The sequence below is a fragment of the Durio zibethinus genome, chromosome 1, assembly GCF_047325235.1.
Source record: "Durio zibethinus cultivar Kanyao isolate XHJ-2024 chromosome 1, ASM4732523v1, whole genome shotgun sequence".
NCBI lineage: Eukaryota > Viridiplantae > Streptophyta > Magnoliopsida > Malvales > Malvaceae > Durio > Durio zibethinus.
This window is the reverse complement of record NC_143162.1, coordinates 30,880,842-30,898,595: the sequence shown is the minus strand read 5'-3', so window position 1 is coordinate 30,898,595 and position 17,754 is coordinate 30,880,842. Positions and strand designations below refer to the sequence as shown.

The 17,754-nt window shown below is 29.6% G+C and overlaps 3 protein-coding genes across 4 annotated transcripts; all 3 read right to left on the bottom strand.

Moving 5' to 3' along the window:
• Positions 1 to 865: 865 nt before the first annotated feature.
• Positions 866 to 1,900, bottom strand: LOC111311228 (E3 ubiquitin ligase BIG BROTHER-related). Its single transcript, XM_022910602.2, has one exon. The coding sequence runs from the start codon at positions 1,558 to 1,560 to the stop codon at positions 964 to 966; it is 597 nt and encodes a 198-aa protein (XP_022766337.1). The 5' UTR covers positions 1,561 to 1,900; the 3' UTR covers positions 866 to 963.
• A 7,099-nt stretch (positions 1,901 to 8,999) lies between these two features.
• On the bottom strand, positions 9,000 to 10,859 carry LOC111312276 (uncharacterized). The gene is made up of 3 exons (XM_022912405.2): positions 10,003 to 10,859; positions 9,763 to 9,863; positions 9,000 to 9,654 (listed from the first exon to the last, which is right to left on the bottom strand). The coding sequence occupies exons 1-3, from the start codon at positions 10,101 to 10,103 to the stop codon at positions 9,134 to 9,136; spliced, it is 723 nt and encodes a 240-aa protein (XP_022768140.2). The 5' UTR covers positions 10,104 to 10,859; the 3' UTR covers positions 9,000 to 9,133.
• Positions 10,860 to 10,999: 140 nt separating this feature from the next.
• On the bottom strand, positions 11,000 to 14,834 carry LOC111312277 (proteasome subunit beta type-3-A-like). 2 transcript variants are annotated; one of them, XM_022912408.2, is made up of 7 exons: positions 14,685 to 14,834; positions 14,398 to 14,579; positions 14,185 to 14,292; positions 13,218 to 13,307; positions 11,811 to 11,895; positions 11,459 to 11,553; positions 11,000 to 11,206 (listed from the first exon to the last, which is right to left on the bottom strand). In XM_022912408.2, the coding sequence occupies exons 1-7, from the start codon at positions 14,688 to 14,690 to the stop codon at positions 11,158 to 11,160; spliced, it is 615 nt and encodes a 204-aa protein (XP_022768143.1). In that variant the 5' UTR covers positions 14,691 to 14,834; the 3' UTR covers positions 11,000 to 11,157. The 2 variants fall into 2 exon arrangements, with proteins under 2 accessions (XP_022768143.1, XP_022768144.1); XM_022912409.2 differs by lacking the exon at positions 14,685 to 14,834 and having other exon boundaries at positions 14,398 to 14,585.
• Between the last annotated feature and the right edge of the window lie 2,920 nt (positions 14,835 to 17,754).

Sequence of the window (17,754 nt, the reverse complement as noted above, 5' to 3'; positions counted from 1 at the left end):
TTTGAGTGACATATATGGTTGGTTTTTTTAGTAACTATTAGGCATTAGATTTAATTTTCTTTCATTTCGCATGAAGTTTATGTTTAATTTGTTAATCACATGAAATGTGGATTTCATAAGTCAATAGGTTATTTGCACAAGGTTTAATGCACAACAAACTGAATTTGTTTTCCATTTTCATAAAAAAAAAAGTGATATGAGAAAAAGAAAATAGTACCATATCCATTTTAGATACAAGTGTAAAACAATTGAGATTTTCTCATTCTTGCAATAATTGTGTAGCACCATTCTTGCAACCTTGTCTTCTTTAATACAACAAATAAAAAGTAATTACCACAGAAACAAGTTCATCTTGATCCTGATGGCTTAAGAGTTAATTGATTTACGGATGATTCATCTAGCTTATAATGATAAAAAAAAAATCTATAAAAGTAGCTTTAGTCAGGAATGCTTTTACTAAATATTGTTATTTTTTCATGTAGTTACTAGAATATTGGGCTATAATAATTAATGAGGTCTAATTGCATTGAATAAATTGTGGTCTTCTTTTGATTCGGGTTAGAATGCACGTCTGCAAGCTTTAAGGAATGCAATTCGGGTCGAGTTTCTTTTGGTTAAGCTCTATTTGGAGAGGTAATGCTTAAAATGTAAGCAGAAAAAAATATTATTAAGTAAAAAATAATGAATTAAGTGGATGCCTATCAGTCAATCACGTATTTGGAGAATATTGAATGAGATGGTAAAGATTCTTGGTTAGATTAGAGGATGAAGGAGAAATGAATCTTAAATCATATAAATTATTGGTCTTTGAACCATGTAGTATGTTCCAATTTCTACCAGTTCTAGATCTTTAATAACTCCCCTAAATATAAATGTTCTCCATTTTATTTTCAATGAATTGCAATTGTACAATTGAGCTTGAATCATTGGAATTTACAGTACCAATCCAGATAATAAAAAGATCTAAAAATTCCTATCACTCTTGGATGATGAAATTTCGGAGCTGCAAATGGGGCAAATCTTGTTAATTTGAAGCCACTTGGTTATGCACTCTGAGTGATACCGGTGTTCACAATTAGGAAGAACAACTAGAGCTTCCTCTTCTTCATATTCCACTTGACAAATAACACATCGATCAATCCCGGTTTTGCACTCAACAGATTGGAACTTACATGGAATCAAGCACGAAGAAATTTCATCCTGAGATAGCCCTCTCTTTTCTACTCCTATAATCTCTCCTAGAGCAATCAACTCTTCGTAAGATAAATCGTCTGGATCAATCTCATCTTCTTCATCCTCCATATCTTCATCATCATTGCTATCTTGTTCCTCAACGAACTCTAGGTCACCTCCAGCTTCGAGGCCTTCGAAATATTCATAGTCGTTGTTGTTGCTTTCATAGGATGACTCGCTATTATCATCACTTTCAATGGTTTCGAGCATTGAAAACGCCCTTTCTTGTTCTTGCAATGCCAGTGCCATGGCAAAATCTGAGTCAACTTGATCTAGTTGGGTGAAAGGCTCCCTCTTGGATGATTGTTTTGCGTCTTCGTTTTCCATCGAATACAAATGGATCTATTCAAGTAAGGTGAAAAGAGATCCCATCTATAGGGAGATATAGATAAATGAGGAGATGGGATAACGCTAAAGCTTTCTTTAGACAGAGGCAACTTTCATGCGAAGCAATGGAAGTCCAAATACGTTATATATGACAATATTCTTCATTCTTCCTACTCCTTTGAATGTTTTGGCAAAACCAGCGTTGATACCACCCTTGGCCTCAAATGTAGCCGGAAATTTAGCTTTCTTTGGAGAGAGGGCATCTTTGTTTTATGCAAAGCAATAGTATAACATGTCTCCTACGTTACCATTTATATAAAACTAAATTATATACCAACTATTTGCCTTATTTTTGGGGCAATTCTCCTACTTTTCACATCTTTATATACATGTAAAATTATACCACAATTGAAATTATGGATCAAGAGTTTTAATATCTTACTGGACATCATTTCATTTTTTAGAAAGAATGATGTATATTGATACTAATTCTTTCGGTTTATAGATTCGAGATTTTTTATTAGTATACAAATACTTATTCATAATAATGTGATCTATATGCAATATCATTACTAATAAGATAAAAATTAAGATTTACTCATTTAAATTATTTAACAATACAAAACAACAATACAAATACATTTAAAGTTTAAATTTCAAAAAATAAGTTTAGTGTATAATATATAAACATCAAGTTACTGTTGGGTCTGAAGCAACAAATACAATAATGCTAAAGTAAAATATCACAATAAACCCATAATAATAGACAACAATCAACAATCAACAATGCAAAAAAATAAAGTACAATAAAATTTACATGAAAAACCTTATAGCATAGAGGAAAAAAATCACGGACCACCAGAAAAATCTTCACTATCAAATAATAGATATACAAAATTCTCTTCTAATTAAAACTAGAGCTAATCAACATCTAGAAAGACAATTAGAGAAGCTCACTAAATAGGTAACTTAACAAATACACCATGAATTTATTTCTAGAGAGCTTCAAATATGATCTTCACCGTATAGAAAGTAGAACTCTAAATTATAAACCTAGTGATAAAATTGTGGCTTAATTGGACTATGGATCGACTTTTTATCAACCAACTCTCCCTTCTTCCCTTTTTTCTAATTTTTTGGCTTCTGTTCTTTCTATTCTTTGCGGTGCCACCTCTTTTTTTTTTTTTTTTCTTTTGTTTTAGCCAAAACAACCCTCATTCATTTAATATGTAGGGCTCTCTTTTTTATTAAAAGGCAAAAGTCAAAAGGCATGCTTTTGATTGGTCCAAAGGAATAGGGCTGGACTCCATATTCCTAATAATCTTTCCCTTTCAACCCTATTAAGAGGAGATTTATTACCATAGCAGTTTCATTTGAAATTTACTTTGGCTAAAAAACCCATTTCAGCTAAGTTACTACAAAGCTTAAACTTTTTCTTAAGAAGTGTTTTAGTCAACATATCTATCGCATTCTCATTAGTATGAACTTTTTTCAATTGTATATGTTATTCTTCAATCACTGAACATAACTAGTGATATCTAACATCAATATACTTTGTTCTAACATGGTATATGATATTCTTATTTAAATATAAAGTATTTTGGTTATCACAAAACATCACATACTTTTTTTGATTTAACCCAAATTTAAGAAAAAAATATTTCATCCAAAGTATTTTTTTACCTGCTTTGATTCTTACAATATACTCAGCTTCTGTAGTTGACAAGGTAACACACTTCTACAACTTAGACTGTCAAGACACAGTTCCTCTTACAAAAGTGAATAAATACTCTAAAATAGATTTTTTATCACCAAGATCACTTGTCATATTAGCATCAGTAAACTTTTTTAGAACTGATTGTGAAACTTCATAACTCAAGCATATTTTTTATATGCCTCTTAAATATCTGAAAATTTATTTCATTGCTTCCCAATGAATCTTTTTTGGATTAGAAAGAAATATTCTCACTACTCAAACTCCATGAGTAATGTCAAATGATGTGCAAACTATAAGAAACATTAAAAAACTAACTATAAAAAAATAAAGAATATTAGACATAGCTAATTGCTCTTCTTTAGTCATCGGATAAGATTTTTTCTCAGATAAAAATGGTTGGTTAGTGGACTAATTGATTTAGCATGTTACACGTTAAATCTACTAAATATCCGTTCAATATACTTTTCTTGTAACAACATAGCTTTCTAATTCTCCTATCCCGGATAATATCCATACCGAAAATTTACTTTGCTGGACTTAATTCTGTCATGTCAAAGGACTTAGACAATTATTCTTTCAACCTGTAAGCCATACCTATATCTTGTCCCACAACTAACATATCATTAACATATAATAAAAGAATAATGAAGTTATCATCAAAGAATTTTTTGACATACACACAAGGATCCGTTACCATTTTTTTTATAGCTATAACTTACCATAAAGAATCAAATTTTTTGTACCATTGTCATAAAGCTTGTTTCAAGCCATACAAACTTTTTTTTAGTTTACAAACTAAGTGCTCTTTCTCTTTCACTTCAAAACCCTTAAATTGATTCATAAAAATGTCTTTTTACAAGTTACCATGCAAGAATGCAAACTTGACATTAAGTTGCTAAAGCTCAAAAATCAAACTAGTTGCTAATCCCAGTACCACTTGAATAAAACTTATCTTTACTATTGGAGAAAAAGATCTCATCAAAATTGATATCAGGTTTCTAAAAAAAATCTTTCACCACCAATCGAGCTTTGTACCTCACTAGTTTGTCATCATTCTTTTTCAACTTGAATACCCATTTATTCTTTAATGGCTTTCTCCTTTTTGTAAGTTTAACAAGTTCATAAGTACCATTTTTTTTGCAATGACTTTCTTTTTTCTTTCATTGTTTTTAACCAATGCTCTTTATCCAAAGTAGTTTGTATATCTTGAAAGCTTTTTAGCTCTCCATCATTGGTAACTAAAATAAAATCTGAACTTCGATACTTGATGAATGGCTTGTGCTCTTTGATAATTTTTTTAAGCTGAGACTCTACATCATCTGATGCCAAAGATAGTTTTCTTAGCTCAACACTTTTTGGTGAAGAAGACTACTCGCCTTGCTCAACACTCTCTGGTAGAGAGAATTGCTCTCTTTGATTAAAATTGATTATATTTGTCTCATCACTAACTATGGCTAACTCATTCATATTTTCAAGTTTTGTTTCTTATTTATTTTTACCATATGTGGCTTATCACTGTTGAAACATCACACTCAATAATAACCCATGTAGTTTTCTCATTTTTTTTCAAGGTCTACTATGATTTTTTATGAAAAAACACATCTCTGCTTCTGACTGTCTTTTTTTTCACTAGATCTTATACTCTGTAGTCAAATTTCTCATCACTATATCCTATAAACATATACTGTATGGCTTTACTATCAAGCTTTGACCTCTGCTTTTTCGGCATATGCATAAATGTTTTAGATTCGAAAACTTTCAAGTGAAAGTATAAAGCATATTTCTTTATCCATACTTTTTCTGGAATGTTAAAGCCCAAAGAAACTGATGGTGATTTGTTAAGCAAATAACAAGCTGTGTTGATTACTTCATCCCATAATGGCTTTGGTAATTTTGTCATCCTCAACATACATCTAACTTTTTTCATAATGGTGTTGTTCATCCTTTTAGCTACACTATTATGTTGTAGTGTTTCAGGTTCTGTCATCTCATGCCTGATTCTATACTTTAAATAATATTTATCAAAGTCTTTGGATGTGTATTCTCTACTATTATCAATTTGAATACACTTCAAGGGTAATTTTGTTATCTTTTCCACTATGACATAAAATTTTTGAAAATATTACAATATCTGACTTTTATTTTTAAACATATACACCCAAGTCTTATTCAAAATATCATAAATAAAAGTAACAAAATATCTGCTACCACATAATGCTCAATCTTAATGGGATCACATACGTCAGAATGAATCAATTCTAATTTATTTTCTTTTTTTGAGAACTCTTACAAAAAAAACTCTACTATTCTGGCTAAATAAACAATGATCATATGAATTAAGAGACATACCTTTGGTCAAGATAATGAGAAACTGTTTTAACAAAATTTTTAACCTTTTCTTGCTCATGGGTGCCAGCTTTTATACCACAAGTTTACTTAAACATCTTTCTCAATGGCATTTATCTGGTTACTATTCAATTGCATATATGTTTTGTATATTATGCAGCATAATTTTCCAATTGTAATTACCATAAATCCTTTGAGAAGCTTTCACTTCTAATTCTTTTGTCGACTTTCATATCCTTCTTTATCAATGATATTAATAGTAAGCAAATTTATTCTCATATCCGAAATGTCTCTGACATCCTTCAAAGTCAACATGCAACTCGTACTAGTTTATTCAATAATATTACAAATCTCAACAATCTATGACACATTCTTATTTTCATATTGGTGTAACAAAAGTTTTTTACTTTGTAAGTTATAAACAACTCTCTATTAGGAAAACAATGATATGCCGCTCCTATGTCAACTATCCACTGAATGTCAGGATCATCAATATGATTACAATCACCATGTGAACAAATCAAGATAACTGAATCATTATTTGAATTCACTGTTGTAACATTATCATTATCTGAACTTTTACCTTTTTTTATTTTTTCATTTTTGCTTCAAGATTTTGCAGTATAATTTTATATAACCTACTTTACCACAATAGAAGCACTTTACTTTATCTTTGGACTTGGATTTATGTTTAAATTTACTATAGCTTTTTGAGTTTTAACCTTTGTTGATATTTCTACCCCTGTTTTCTATGAAAAGAGTTTGATTCCTAAGTTCTAAATATTTTTACTTTGCTTTTTCATTAAGCATACTATCTTTTACTATCTTTTATGTCACATTGTAATTAAGAGCTGAATTAATAATACTCATAACTAGAGTATTTTAGTTGTCTAGCAATGAACTCAAAAGAAATAATGCCTTTATTTCATCTTCTATCTTAAGCTTCATAATAGTCATATGATTAAATACATCTTAAAAATCACTTAAGTGCTATGTAACCAATCATCTATCCTTATACTGTAAAGTTGTAAGCTTTTTAACAAGTGTAATTTTATTCATACATGTTTTTCTCTCATACAATGCTGTCAATTTTTTTAAACAGTGTAAACATCTGTTTCCTATACTACATGATGAAACATGTTGATATCAATCTATTTTCTTATTGTAGCCAGCATTTTTTTATCTAATTTTTTCTAGCTTTTATCTTTCGTATTTGCTGGTTTAATTGAATGACCTAATACTGACTCACACAAATCTTTGCAGTATAAATGATCTTCCATCATAGGCTTTTAAATTGAATAATTTGATGCTATCAAATTTATTATGGAACCTATATCTCCATTTATGATCTCAAATAGAATTTATTCTGTTCTAAGTTGCTTCTGTATTGATGTCTAAAAAATAACCCTCGTTTTGATATCATTTGTTAGGTCTAAAGCAACAAACACAATAATGCAAAAGCAATATATCGCAATAAACTCATAGTAATAGATAACAATCAACAATCAACAACACAAAAAAAATAAAGCACATTAAAATTTACATGAAAAACCTTTTAATGTAGAGAAAAAAAATCATAAACCACTAGAAAAATCTCTACTATCAAATAATAGATATACGAAGTTCTCATTTAGTTAAAACTAGAGCTAATCAATAACTAGAGAGACAATTAAAGAAATTTTACTAAATAGGTGACTCAACAAATATATGCTAGATTTGTTCCTAGAGAGTTTCAAACTCGATCTTCACCTTTCAAAAAGTAAAACTTTGAATTATAAACCTGCTGATAAAATTTTAACTCAATTGAACCACGGATCGACTTTTATTTAACCAACTCTTCCTTCTCCCTTATATCTTTAAATTTTTGGCTTTTGTTCTTTCTATTCTTTGCGGTGCCAGCATAGGATTGGACTCTACATTCTTAATAGTTACAACAATCAAATATATGAAATCAAACTAGAATTTAATGCAATTAAACAAAAATTTTTTTCATATTATCAAATATTTTTATCCAAAAATTAAGAAAAAATAGAAAAATAATAGATTCAATAACTTTTAGATTTAAATATATATATGCATATTATCTTTTAATATTAAAAAAACCAAAAGAAAAAAAGATAAATGATATACTATTTTGTTTACTGACGAAATATCATTTTTCATAGACACAACAATTCTTGTAATTGTATTATGTAAAATTCTATCAATTCGTATATTCATTTAGTATTTTACATGAAAATTATGTGTTACAATTTGTATCGATACGAAAATATAAAATATATATATTTTTATTTTATTAAACTTATATATGATTTTTATTAAAATTTTAAATTTTATTATTTTTTTATATTTTTTTCGTATCTGTTTTGTATCGTATCAATATTTTAGATGGATAGATATAACTTTTCTCCAAAATAATTTGAAATAAGCCAAAACACTCAATATTGACTGGTACGATCCGATACCAAGGGAGCACTACAAAAATCATAATAGAGGCTTACTGGATTAGTTCAAAACTGACGCGATCACTAGTATGAAACTAACAACCTTGATATGGATACAATCGAATAAACATATTTCATACTTGCTTATACGATCAGCAAGTATATGGTCTTTGGAGACAAATTTCCCTTACAATTAATTAAAATGCTTAAGAATTATTATGCTACTTATTCTGACAACTATTAGGAAATATTAAAAAGAAGAGAAAAAAGAGAATTCCCACGGTTGTTGAAATGGAATTATCTGATGAAAATTGACAAATCAAAAGCCATACATGCCAAAAACTGAAGGGATTGTGATAGTACAGAGAAAAAGGGTACAATTGGGAGAAGTCCTAATTTGGAAAAGGTCATATATATGCTAGAGAACTTGATTCTTGCTTGGAAAGAGCAAATATTATTCAAGATAAGGACTATCTCAATATATATTATAATGCATTCCAGTGAACAGCTATGAGAGCTACCTTATTCTTATCAATGCAATAGCAGAGGGTGAAAAGGAATAAATAAACTATATATTCTGCAGTCAGTCAAGCATTGCGGTGGCTTTCAATGTCAGAAGAGAAAGTACGTAGGGTGTGAAAGAAAAATGAGCAGTGGATGGTTTAATTAGTTGTTACCTTTAAATTTCCACTATAGGGAGCGGTTGATAGAAAGATCATGTGTCAAAATTTGTCTTTGTTAAACCCAAGACTTAATTCTATTAGTTCATATAATTTTATTTTTAAAAAATAATATTTAATAAATTAAAATTTTAAATTTTAACATTTATAATTTTTTATTTTATATTTAAGATACAATTTATCTCGATCAATTATTTGAAATCAATAAATAGTGAATTCAATGACAGAAATTTCGATCACATCGAGGGAAAAGCCAACGCTTGTTAAATTTTGAAAGATTGACAACCATTTTATCTGATAACAAGCTATGATAGAAAAGAATATGACATTACGATGTTGTTGTAAAATAGTATGAATGAGATTAACAAGAAAAAGATTGTCGGCTTTTAGAATAATCTCCTGCTACGATGAACGCTTCCCCAATAATTTGAACCTTTCTGTGCAAATTTTGATGTATGTGTGACCCTAATGTCATGAACTGTGTTTAGATGATGTCCATGCTTAGTATGGTTTTTTCTATAAACAGCATCTCTACTAATCCCCACTTTTATTCGATGACTTCTAGGCCTCAAAGACTTCCTCAGGTGCACTTCTCTGTAGTTTCTCCATCCACCAGATAGTGACTTACTGCTTATCTCAATTGGTCTAGAAATGCGATATGCAAAGCTTTCATCATCATCATCACCATCATCATCATATTCTTCACTAGTGTCAAACTGATATTCCTTTACTCTTCTACGCCGTCGATTTATCCTCTTAACCTTTCGAAGCTTAAAGCACAAGAAAGTGCAGAAATATTCCCAAAATGAGAACCAGCATGAAATGCATCCCCATACCATTCTGCAAAGACCATGACCAATGCACTGGCAGATACCCACTTTGTATAACAGATAAAAGAATAGGAGAACTGCACATCATTAAAAGGAACAATTGAAATACTAGAGCCATCGTCTTTTTTTTTTATTTATTTATTAAGATGAAATTTTACTTTAGCATAAATGCTTTTCAAACTTACCAATATAGGATAGAACCAATACCATGACCAACTTCAGTAGATTGGCAACGCAAAAATTCTCTATGTAACACATAAAATCCCATGTTGGTCCACAAACTGAACTGCATGATCATCCAAACATGGGAATAAGAAAAAGTAAATTAAGTTGGGGAAACCAATATTAATTTGATTCATCCAAAGTTCAAAGTTCAAAATTCAAAATCCCCATTACTCGTAATAAAAGTTAGATGACGATTGTACCTGCAGGACTTTCCGGCAAGAAAGTCGAGTGGAGAGCCAAGAAGTTTGTTAATGGCGTCTATGAAGCCTGAGAACAATGAACTGATGACATTGTCCATCATAAAATCTGTTGACTTGGTTGGCAACGGCAAACAATATCTACTGATTTCTAATTAAATCCTGCATTAGTGTACAGATAAGATCAGAATAGTGTTCCAAAAATTAAGGTTAAAGAACATAGTTGAGATCAAAGGTCAAAATGGAAAGCCAAAGGCGATTGACATTAATTTGATTGTGGGAAAGAAGGATTCGGGGTTTGAAACTTGAAGTATACAAAAGAATCTTGTTTTGGTTTTGTATAATTGAACTTTTTTCCATGAAACATGAATTTATTATTATTATTTTTTATCTAAAATTGCTTTGAGAGTTCTTGTAAGTGAAAATTCATATTGGTGTAAGTTTGAATAGGAAAATTTATCCCACGTGGAAAAGAAAGAAACCAAAAATCTGTCATCCCAAATTTTGAAAGATGTTTCTTTGGAGAGAGAGTTACTATTTCTTAGTAACACATAGAAGCCCAAGGTTTGACTTGTATTGCTGGGAAGAAAAGGATGCCATTTGTGTTTTAATTTGAAACAGAGGATGAAAGGAGGGAGGGAAGAGAAAACCCATTTGCCTTCAACGGTCACAGTAACTGTCTTTCAGACCAAGAATCTCTTTCCTTCTTTTAACCCATTTCCCTTTTTTTTTAGTCCTTTAAATATACTAACAAGATGAGATTTCACTAGGAAGTGAAAACCGAGGCCTTCGTCCCAGTACAAGCCACGAGGCCCATCACCAATCAGTGTCCAGTGACCGGTCCTAGTCACAAGGGAAATTTACCATAAGGAGAAAAGGAAAAAAAATGTTCATCCAAATAAAATTTTGGGAGAGAACCCAACCCAAATAATCCAACATAATGCGTGCATGTAATCAGACTAAGAAACATCAACAGGAAAAACGAATAGAAGGCATCATGTGCACCAGAAATTCACCATGCAGCCGATAATATAGAACTTAGTCAATCAATTTTTTCAGAATTTACCAGAGTACATCAGATTCCAGCACTAGTCAATGGAAAATAAACTGAAAGTTCTATAGTTTGGCAATGAAGAATCTTGAAAACACATGCTGCACTCAATCCATCCTTCCCTTCAAGATTCTTTCCTTTACTTCGGTAGGGGTGCTGCAAAATGTAGATATCAAACACGTTAAAATGGCATCAATTAACTCTAAGCAAATTTTAAGGTTTTAGCTACCCAGACATCATCATTCAAGAAACAACTAAATACTGCAGTTTCTTTATAAGAGAAGGGGAAGGGTTTGCAAAGTTAGAATAACAACCCGATTTGCTTGGGCAAACCTTTAACAAATATAACCCTAGGAAAAAAAATGCTAGCAAGAAAAATATATATGAAAGACATTTGTAAATGCTTACACAACATAGACATGTCCTCCCCAACCACTCAGGCAGTCACGATCTACTGATGAAAGGAGGGCTTGGGAAACTGTTTCAAACAATTCCTCAGGTTCCTGAATAAGAAGAAAACAATGAATCAGTAAAGTATGAATTGTGTTACTGGCATTAATAATTTATAGCAAAAAACCACAATACTTTAACTATGACCCAGTAAATTGTAAACTTATCTACTGCAAAATCGGGCACCATGTCTTAGCTTTTAGGTTATACAAGCACATTAAAAAATAGAATTTTACACTTCTTAAAAGGATTTATTGCAAATGTGGATGTGTTTCAATCTGAGCATAGGAAAATAAATAAAATGACAAACCATGTCCTCCTTGAACATTGACTCGCAAGCACCATAGAGAGACTCAGAGGCAGTGCCAGCTACAACAAAATCTTTTGCAAGCTCCCTGCATTTAAAAGAAACCAAACATAACAACCAACATAGTATCAGCATTTGCTTCAAGAAGCTTTTAGTAATAAAAAAAAAAGAATATGAAGCAAATGTATTAGACAAATCTCCAGAAAAGAGAGAGAGAGATAGAGATGAAAAGGAAATGACAGATATAAATGCTACCCATATCCTCTTAAAATTTTAATGGCATCAAAAGTAAACTGCTAACACCGTGATATAAACGCTATCCATATACAAAGCATAAATCACCACTACTAAAAAACTTGGATATTTCTTCTAATTGTAAAGTTATTGCTATTTCAGGAAGGATAGCTGCACCCATCCTCCAATTGGGAAGTTCCAAATTTAAAAGTCAGAAAGGAGAATAGGGCAACAGCCATAAACAGAACATATGATGGTCTGTGAAAATCAAACCCAATAACGTTTCATTTTAAAGAGCAACTGACTAACGGCCATCAACTAAACATATGGTAGTCTATGAAAATCAAACCCAATAACAATTTCATTTTAAAGAGCCACTGACCACCAACTTCTTGAATTTTTCATTTTAATGCAATCAATATGAATATATACATTTTGTATTTCCTTGAAAACCAAAGAAAACATGCATGACATTTTTAACATTTATATTTCTTAAAACTATTAACAACAACATACAAAATAACAAATAAACATCTTTATAAAAGGAAATTAATTATGTAGAGTAGGGGGCTAGAGGAAGGTTTTTTCCAGTTTATAATGTGTGGAAGGTGATGAAGTAAAGAATGTATGGAGGGTGTTACTCTTGATTTTGTTAACATCATGTTTCTTCCACTATTGATTGAGACCCCAAGCCCCTAGTTTGTCACGTGTCAAGAATCATGTTTGTCAAAAGTTGTCTATGACTGAGTTGGAACTATAGTGGGACTCTTTTATCAAACAGTGCCCAAATTACTGGTTTGCACAACAGCAGATTATTCACTAAAAAATACTAAAATTTCTGGTTTTGGAATAATAGTGGCTTCTTCTACTAAACAGTGTTAAAATTTCTGGTTCCCTCTTATATGTCACAGGTCAGTAGCCAACCTGTTAACATAGAAAAGCTCTTCTTTCTTCAGCTTTTGATAAGAAATGAAATTAATTTATCATTTTCCACAAAGAGATTTGAGCAGCAAAGCTTATATTTACCAAGGCAAACTTACATGCATTTGTTTTACAAGAAGAAGCCTCCTGGTAAGGTATATACTACTATAAGTACAAATAAATATAAATACTCTAAGCAACTAAGACAAATCCATGCCTTTTGGTTTCAAAAACAAGAGAATGAAATCAACTTACTTGGCTCCAATGGAATCCATGGTGCAGATGAAGGGCTTGTCTTCATCTCCCAATCCAGCAATCACTGGTTGGCAGAAGTATGGACCGAACCTATGGAAAAAAGAAAACATGTCATAAAACATATCTATGACACACATAAACAAAGTGCACACTTTTCAAGTGTAATTCCCACTGCAAATCTCATGCTTCCTACAAATTCCTCTCATGATTGACATGTCATCAAGGAAGGGTTTGGCTTTATTAGGAAATGAAGAGTCCATCTGTTAGGTTTTGAGGGTAAACATGAAATTATGAAAATGGCAGGCCAAGAATATCTTTGATGCTCAGTTTTTTGTCATAAGACAAGTGGGTTAGTTCCCTTCAAGGATATAAGTAAGGCTTTTTCCTCGAAATGCACATCGAAAAATTTTCCTGTCCTGAACTTATTTTTTATAGAAAAGAAATTACCTTTACTTCTAGCCACAGTAAATAGTATTATTCAAGGGTACTGTATAACAAAAACAAATCTCATTTTACCATGTATCGACTAATCCTACCATCTCATTCGACTGCCATCATTAAGAAGTTAATTTATGTCCTAGTATTTTTACTAAGGTGGTACTTCATGAGTTGTTTATCTGCCACATGTCATCATTTAAAGCTAAGCGCATTAGAGATGAGTACCACATTAGTCAATAAATTAATGGTTTAGGTACCACATTTAAAATTTTTAAAGTTAGATATCACATTGAACATTTCACTATAGATTAGGAACTATACATGCCATTCCCCTTTTTAATTAATCTGAATGCCGAAATAATCAAGAGCTAGAATTTGGCAGCATAAAACAAAACAAAACCTTCCCGTCTGTTTCATTAAACTTAAGAGCTAAGCTCAACTATTGAAAGAGTCTAATCTAAGAAATTAATAAAACTAATCCATAAAAGAATCAAGTGGGGGGGGGGGGGGGGAGAGGGTTTAAATCAACCTTTTCTCGTAAAGAAGAGCAGAAACAAGGTTAGCAAAAGTCTCAGGTTTCATGTCCCTCTCTTCTCTTAGCTGATACAACTTGTGCCGAAACAAAAGCCTTTGATACCTACAAAAATTAAAATTAAAATAAAAAAGAAGCTCAAATATTACCATTACTAAAAGAAAATTATAGAAAAGGGAAAGGGAAGAAATTAAGTAAAAAAGGGCGTACAAGGTTTGAGCATCGGTGGCTAGACCAGAGAGACCGAGAAAGAGGCGATCGTGGATTTTAGAAATCCTCTGGAAATCGGTGGCGATTGTTTGGAGTTGAACCCCGAGTCTCCGATCGCTGGCGATGGCGAAGCAGTTCTTGCCTACCATGGCTACTAGGGCACTCCCATTGTACTCGAAGATCTGCATTATCATCCGCCAAAACAATAATCATTTATTAAGCTTCGAGGAATTAGGTTTTCAGAAAAGGAAAAAAAAAAAGAAATTCAGAAAAGAAAATTGACGTACCGACATCGTAGATTTTAGGCTTTTGGTATTAAAATTAATTCCACGATAAACTGATTTGATTTAAGCAAAAGCGAGCTTAAATGAAGAAGAACAAGAAGAAGAAAATACTGTGAGATGGCTTGGAGGTCACTCCAGTTTTTGAAAAGAATAAAAATCACGAAAGCCTTTTACTTTTGGGGAAAGTGTTGGGCTGGTCGATTTGAAGTTAATTGGGCTGACTAAAATGGACTCACTTATGGCCTTTTATCTATCTCCTAGGCCTGACCCAATAAGAATGTTGGTCTGCCCCTACTTTTTCTTTTTAATTTTTAATCGGTTGATATTTTTGTTTTCAATTTTTGGTAAAAAAAATAAAAAAAACAAATGATTATTAATTAAATTTATTAAAATTTATGGTCATATTGTTATATTACTTTTTAAAATTATTTAAATTACTATTTTATAGTTATATTGTTATATTACATGTAGTAATTGATAATTAATTTGATAAATTTTAATAAATTTAAAAAATTACCTACTAGCATCATAACTTTAAATAGTGTTATAAGAGCACTCGTTAACAAAATTCTATTTTAAATTATTAGATAACCTTTTTTATACTTTTTCCTTCAAATATCAAATATTTTTTGATAAAAAGCAAAGGGAAAAAAAAAATAGTAAAACAACAATGCAATAATATTTAGGTTTCTCACCTTTAATTTTTTTTTTCCTTTCCCATTTGGTTTTGTAGCTAAATGAGGTAGCTAGCTAGCTGCCTAGCTTTAATCCCTTGATTTGCAAAAGTGAAAAGATTGGCCAAATTATCAAAATTTTAAGCAATCAATTATTGAGCAATGAAAATGAACCTATTTTTATTCCAGCTAAGTGCTTTGTTCAAATATTCTCCCATTATATAAAGAAAAGCATTGCAGTTTAGTAGCAGGTAGCCCATGTTTATGGATTATGGAAGTATAAATTCTGAAATTAAGAGAAAAAAATTAAACAAATTTGTTTTTATATCATTAAAATGAAGCTGTAACTTGCGGATAAAAAAAGAAAATTGTAACTATTAAGATTTAAATTTTAAATTTGACAAATATTATATTTTAAAAATAATTATATAAATCAATTGAATTAAATTTTAAATTTAATTAATTTTAATTTTTAGTCGACTTAATATATTATATATCAATTGATGCTGGTAGCACCAAATCAATTCCCTGATGAGCATAAATTTGCATCAAGTCAAATATTCACATTAATCTAATGACTAAATTTAATTTTATATCTTATATAATTATATAAAAGTAAAAGCCCTTGATAAAAAAAAAAAGTTCAATATGAATAATTTATATTTTTGACATGTGAATGTGTTTAAAAAAAATTATCATGCGTTCTCTAATAAATATATTATATTTATTTAAAATATTTTTATTATTTTTATAGTAATATTTTTATTACTTAAAAATAATTAGTTAAACTAAATTAATTACATTTATTACCTTTTAAATATCTAATATTTTTATCTTATACAAATAAATTACAAGTAATTTGGTCAATAATACAAATAAAAATAAAAATCTTATATCTTATATAAATATATAAAAATCAAAACTTTTGATAAAAAAAATGATGTGGATGTTCTATTTTTTAACACGTGTACAATAATGAATAAATGACATGTGTCATCTAATAAATATATTTTATTTTATTGGATACATTTTTAATTTTAAAAAATCAATATACTTAATTTGATTTGATTAATTTTTAATGTAAAAAAAGTAAATTTATTTCATTTAGATTATTGCATTTATTCTCTTTTAAATATTCATTACTACTCTTACCTTATATAAATAAGTTCAATTCAATTTGTAATCAAAGTTAATTGTTATTTATCTTAAATCACTCTTAATTAAATTTTATTCTTAATTTTTCACACCAACTTTAGTATTATAAATAGAAATATGTTTTTGTCGACAGGAGATAATAGTATTATATGTTTGTTTTATAATTCCATTATGTTCTTTTTTTTATTATTATTTGTTGCATTGATTTGTTTCTTTTTGTTTCCCTTTGTTTTATTCCCCTTTGTTTCAAAGTGTGATTTTTTTTTTATTTTTTAATATTAAAATTCACATTTTAGCAAAAAAAAAAAATCTGCTTTTAGTTTTTGGAACAATATTAGTATAATATACAACCTTAAAAATTAATCTAAACATTTCATACATAACATAAAATAGCTTGCTTTATTTTATCTTTATATTTAATTTTTATTTCATACATAATATATATAAAATGACTTGCTTTATTTTATCTTTATATTTAATTTTTAGTTTATATTTTAATGAAGTTGCAGATACCCTATTTAGTTCAAGGCTCAAACCAAGCCCAATTATCTAATTTCCTACATTTTTTTTATATCTTATTTATTTATTTATTTATTTTATGTTTTCGTCTTTTATTTAATTGATTTTAAATTTTTATCATAACTCATGTCAATGAAATTTGTGGAGTAATTTAAATACTAATCAAAGATGATCTTGACAATTAAGACTAAAACATGATCTGTTTAAACATTAAAAAAAGATTAAAAAGAAAACAAATCAGGGAATCAAAGTTAAATTTAATTTGAAAATTTTTGAGGGATTTTGAAAATCAAGAAAAATCAAGACAATTCTAGAAATTAATTAAACAGATTTTTAAGAGAATAAAGAAAAAATCAATTCAAAGCATAATCAGATTTCATTCAATGCAAATCTCTAAATTTATTAGCATAGGGTCTTATATAAACACTAATAAACCATACACAAAAAGGAGGAAAAGAAAAAAAAAAAAAAACCCACCAGAAAATGGATGAGTAGCAATCTATACCTAAGCTCTTTGGTTAAAATTGGTGACAGAGCTTTTTGGTTAGAACTTGTGATTATCTGTCACTATAGATTAAGGGATGTTTCCATCAAGGCATGTCTCTATCCATTAAAGAAATTTTCAGATTTTATTTATTTATATATTTATTCATTTATTTCACTTTTTTTATGTATGTTTAAAATAAAATTTAAAGATTGTGAGTTTTAAATTATAAATTTTTATT

Coding starts and splice junctions, on each gene's coding strand:
- LOC111311228 (XM_022910602.2), bottom strand. CDS start 1,560: ATGGAAAACGAAGACGCAAAACAATCATCCAAGAGGGAGCCTTTCACC.
- LOC111312276 (XM_022912405.2), bottom strand. CDS start 10,103: ATGATGGACAATGTCATCAGTTCATTGTTCTCAGGCTTCATAGACGCC. Junction 9,864..10,002: donor CTTGCCGGAAAGTCCTGCAG/GTACAATCGTCA, acceptor ATGATCATGCAG/TTCAGTTTGTGGACCAACAT. Junction 9,655..9,762: donor ATTGGTTCTATCCTATATTG/GTAAGTTTGAAA, acceptor AATGATGTGCAG/TTCTCCTATTCTTTTATCTG.
- LOC111312277 (XM_022912408.2), bottom strand. Junction 11,896..13,217: donor ATGGATTCCATTGGAGCCAA/GTAAGTTGATTT, acceptor TTTTAAATGCAG/GGAGCTTGCAAAAGATTTTG. Junction 11,207..11,458: donor GGAGGACATGTCTATGTTGT/GTAAGCATTTAC, acceptor TACATTTTGCAG/CACCCCTACCGAAGTAAAGG.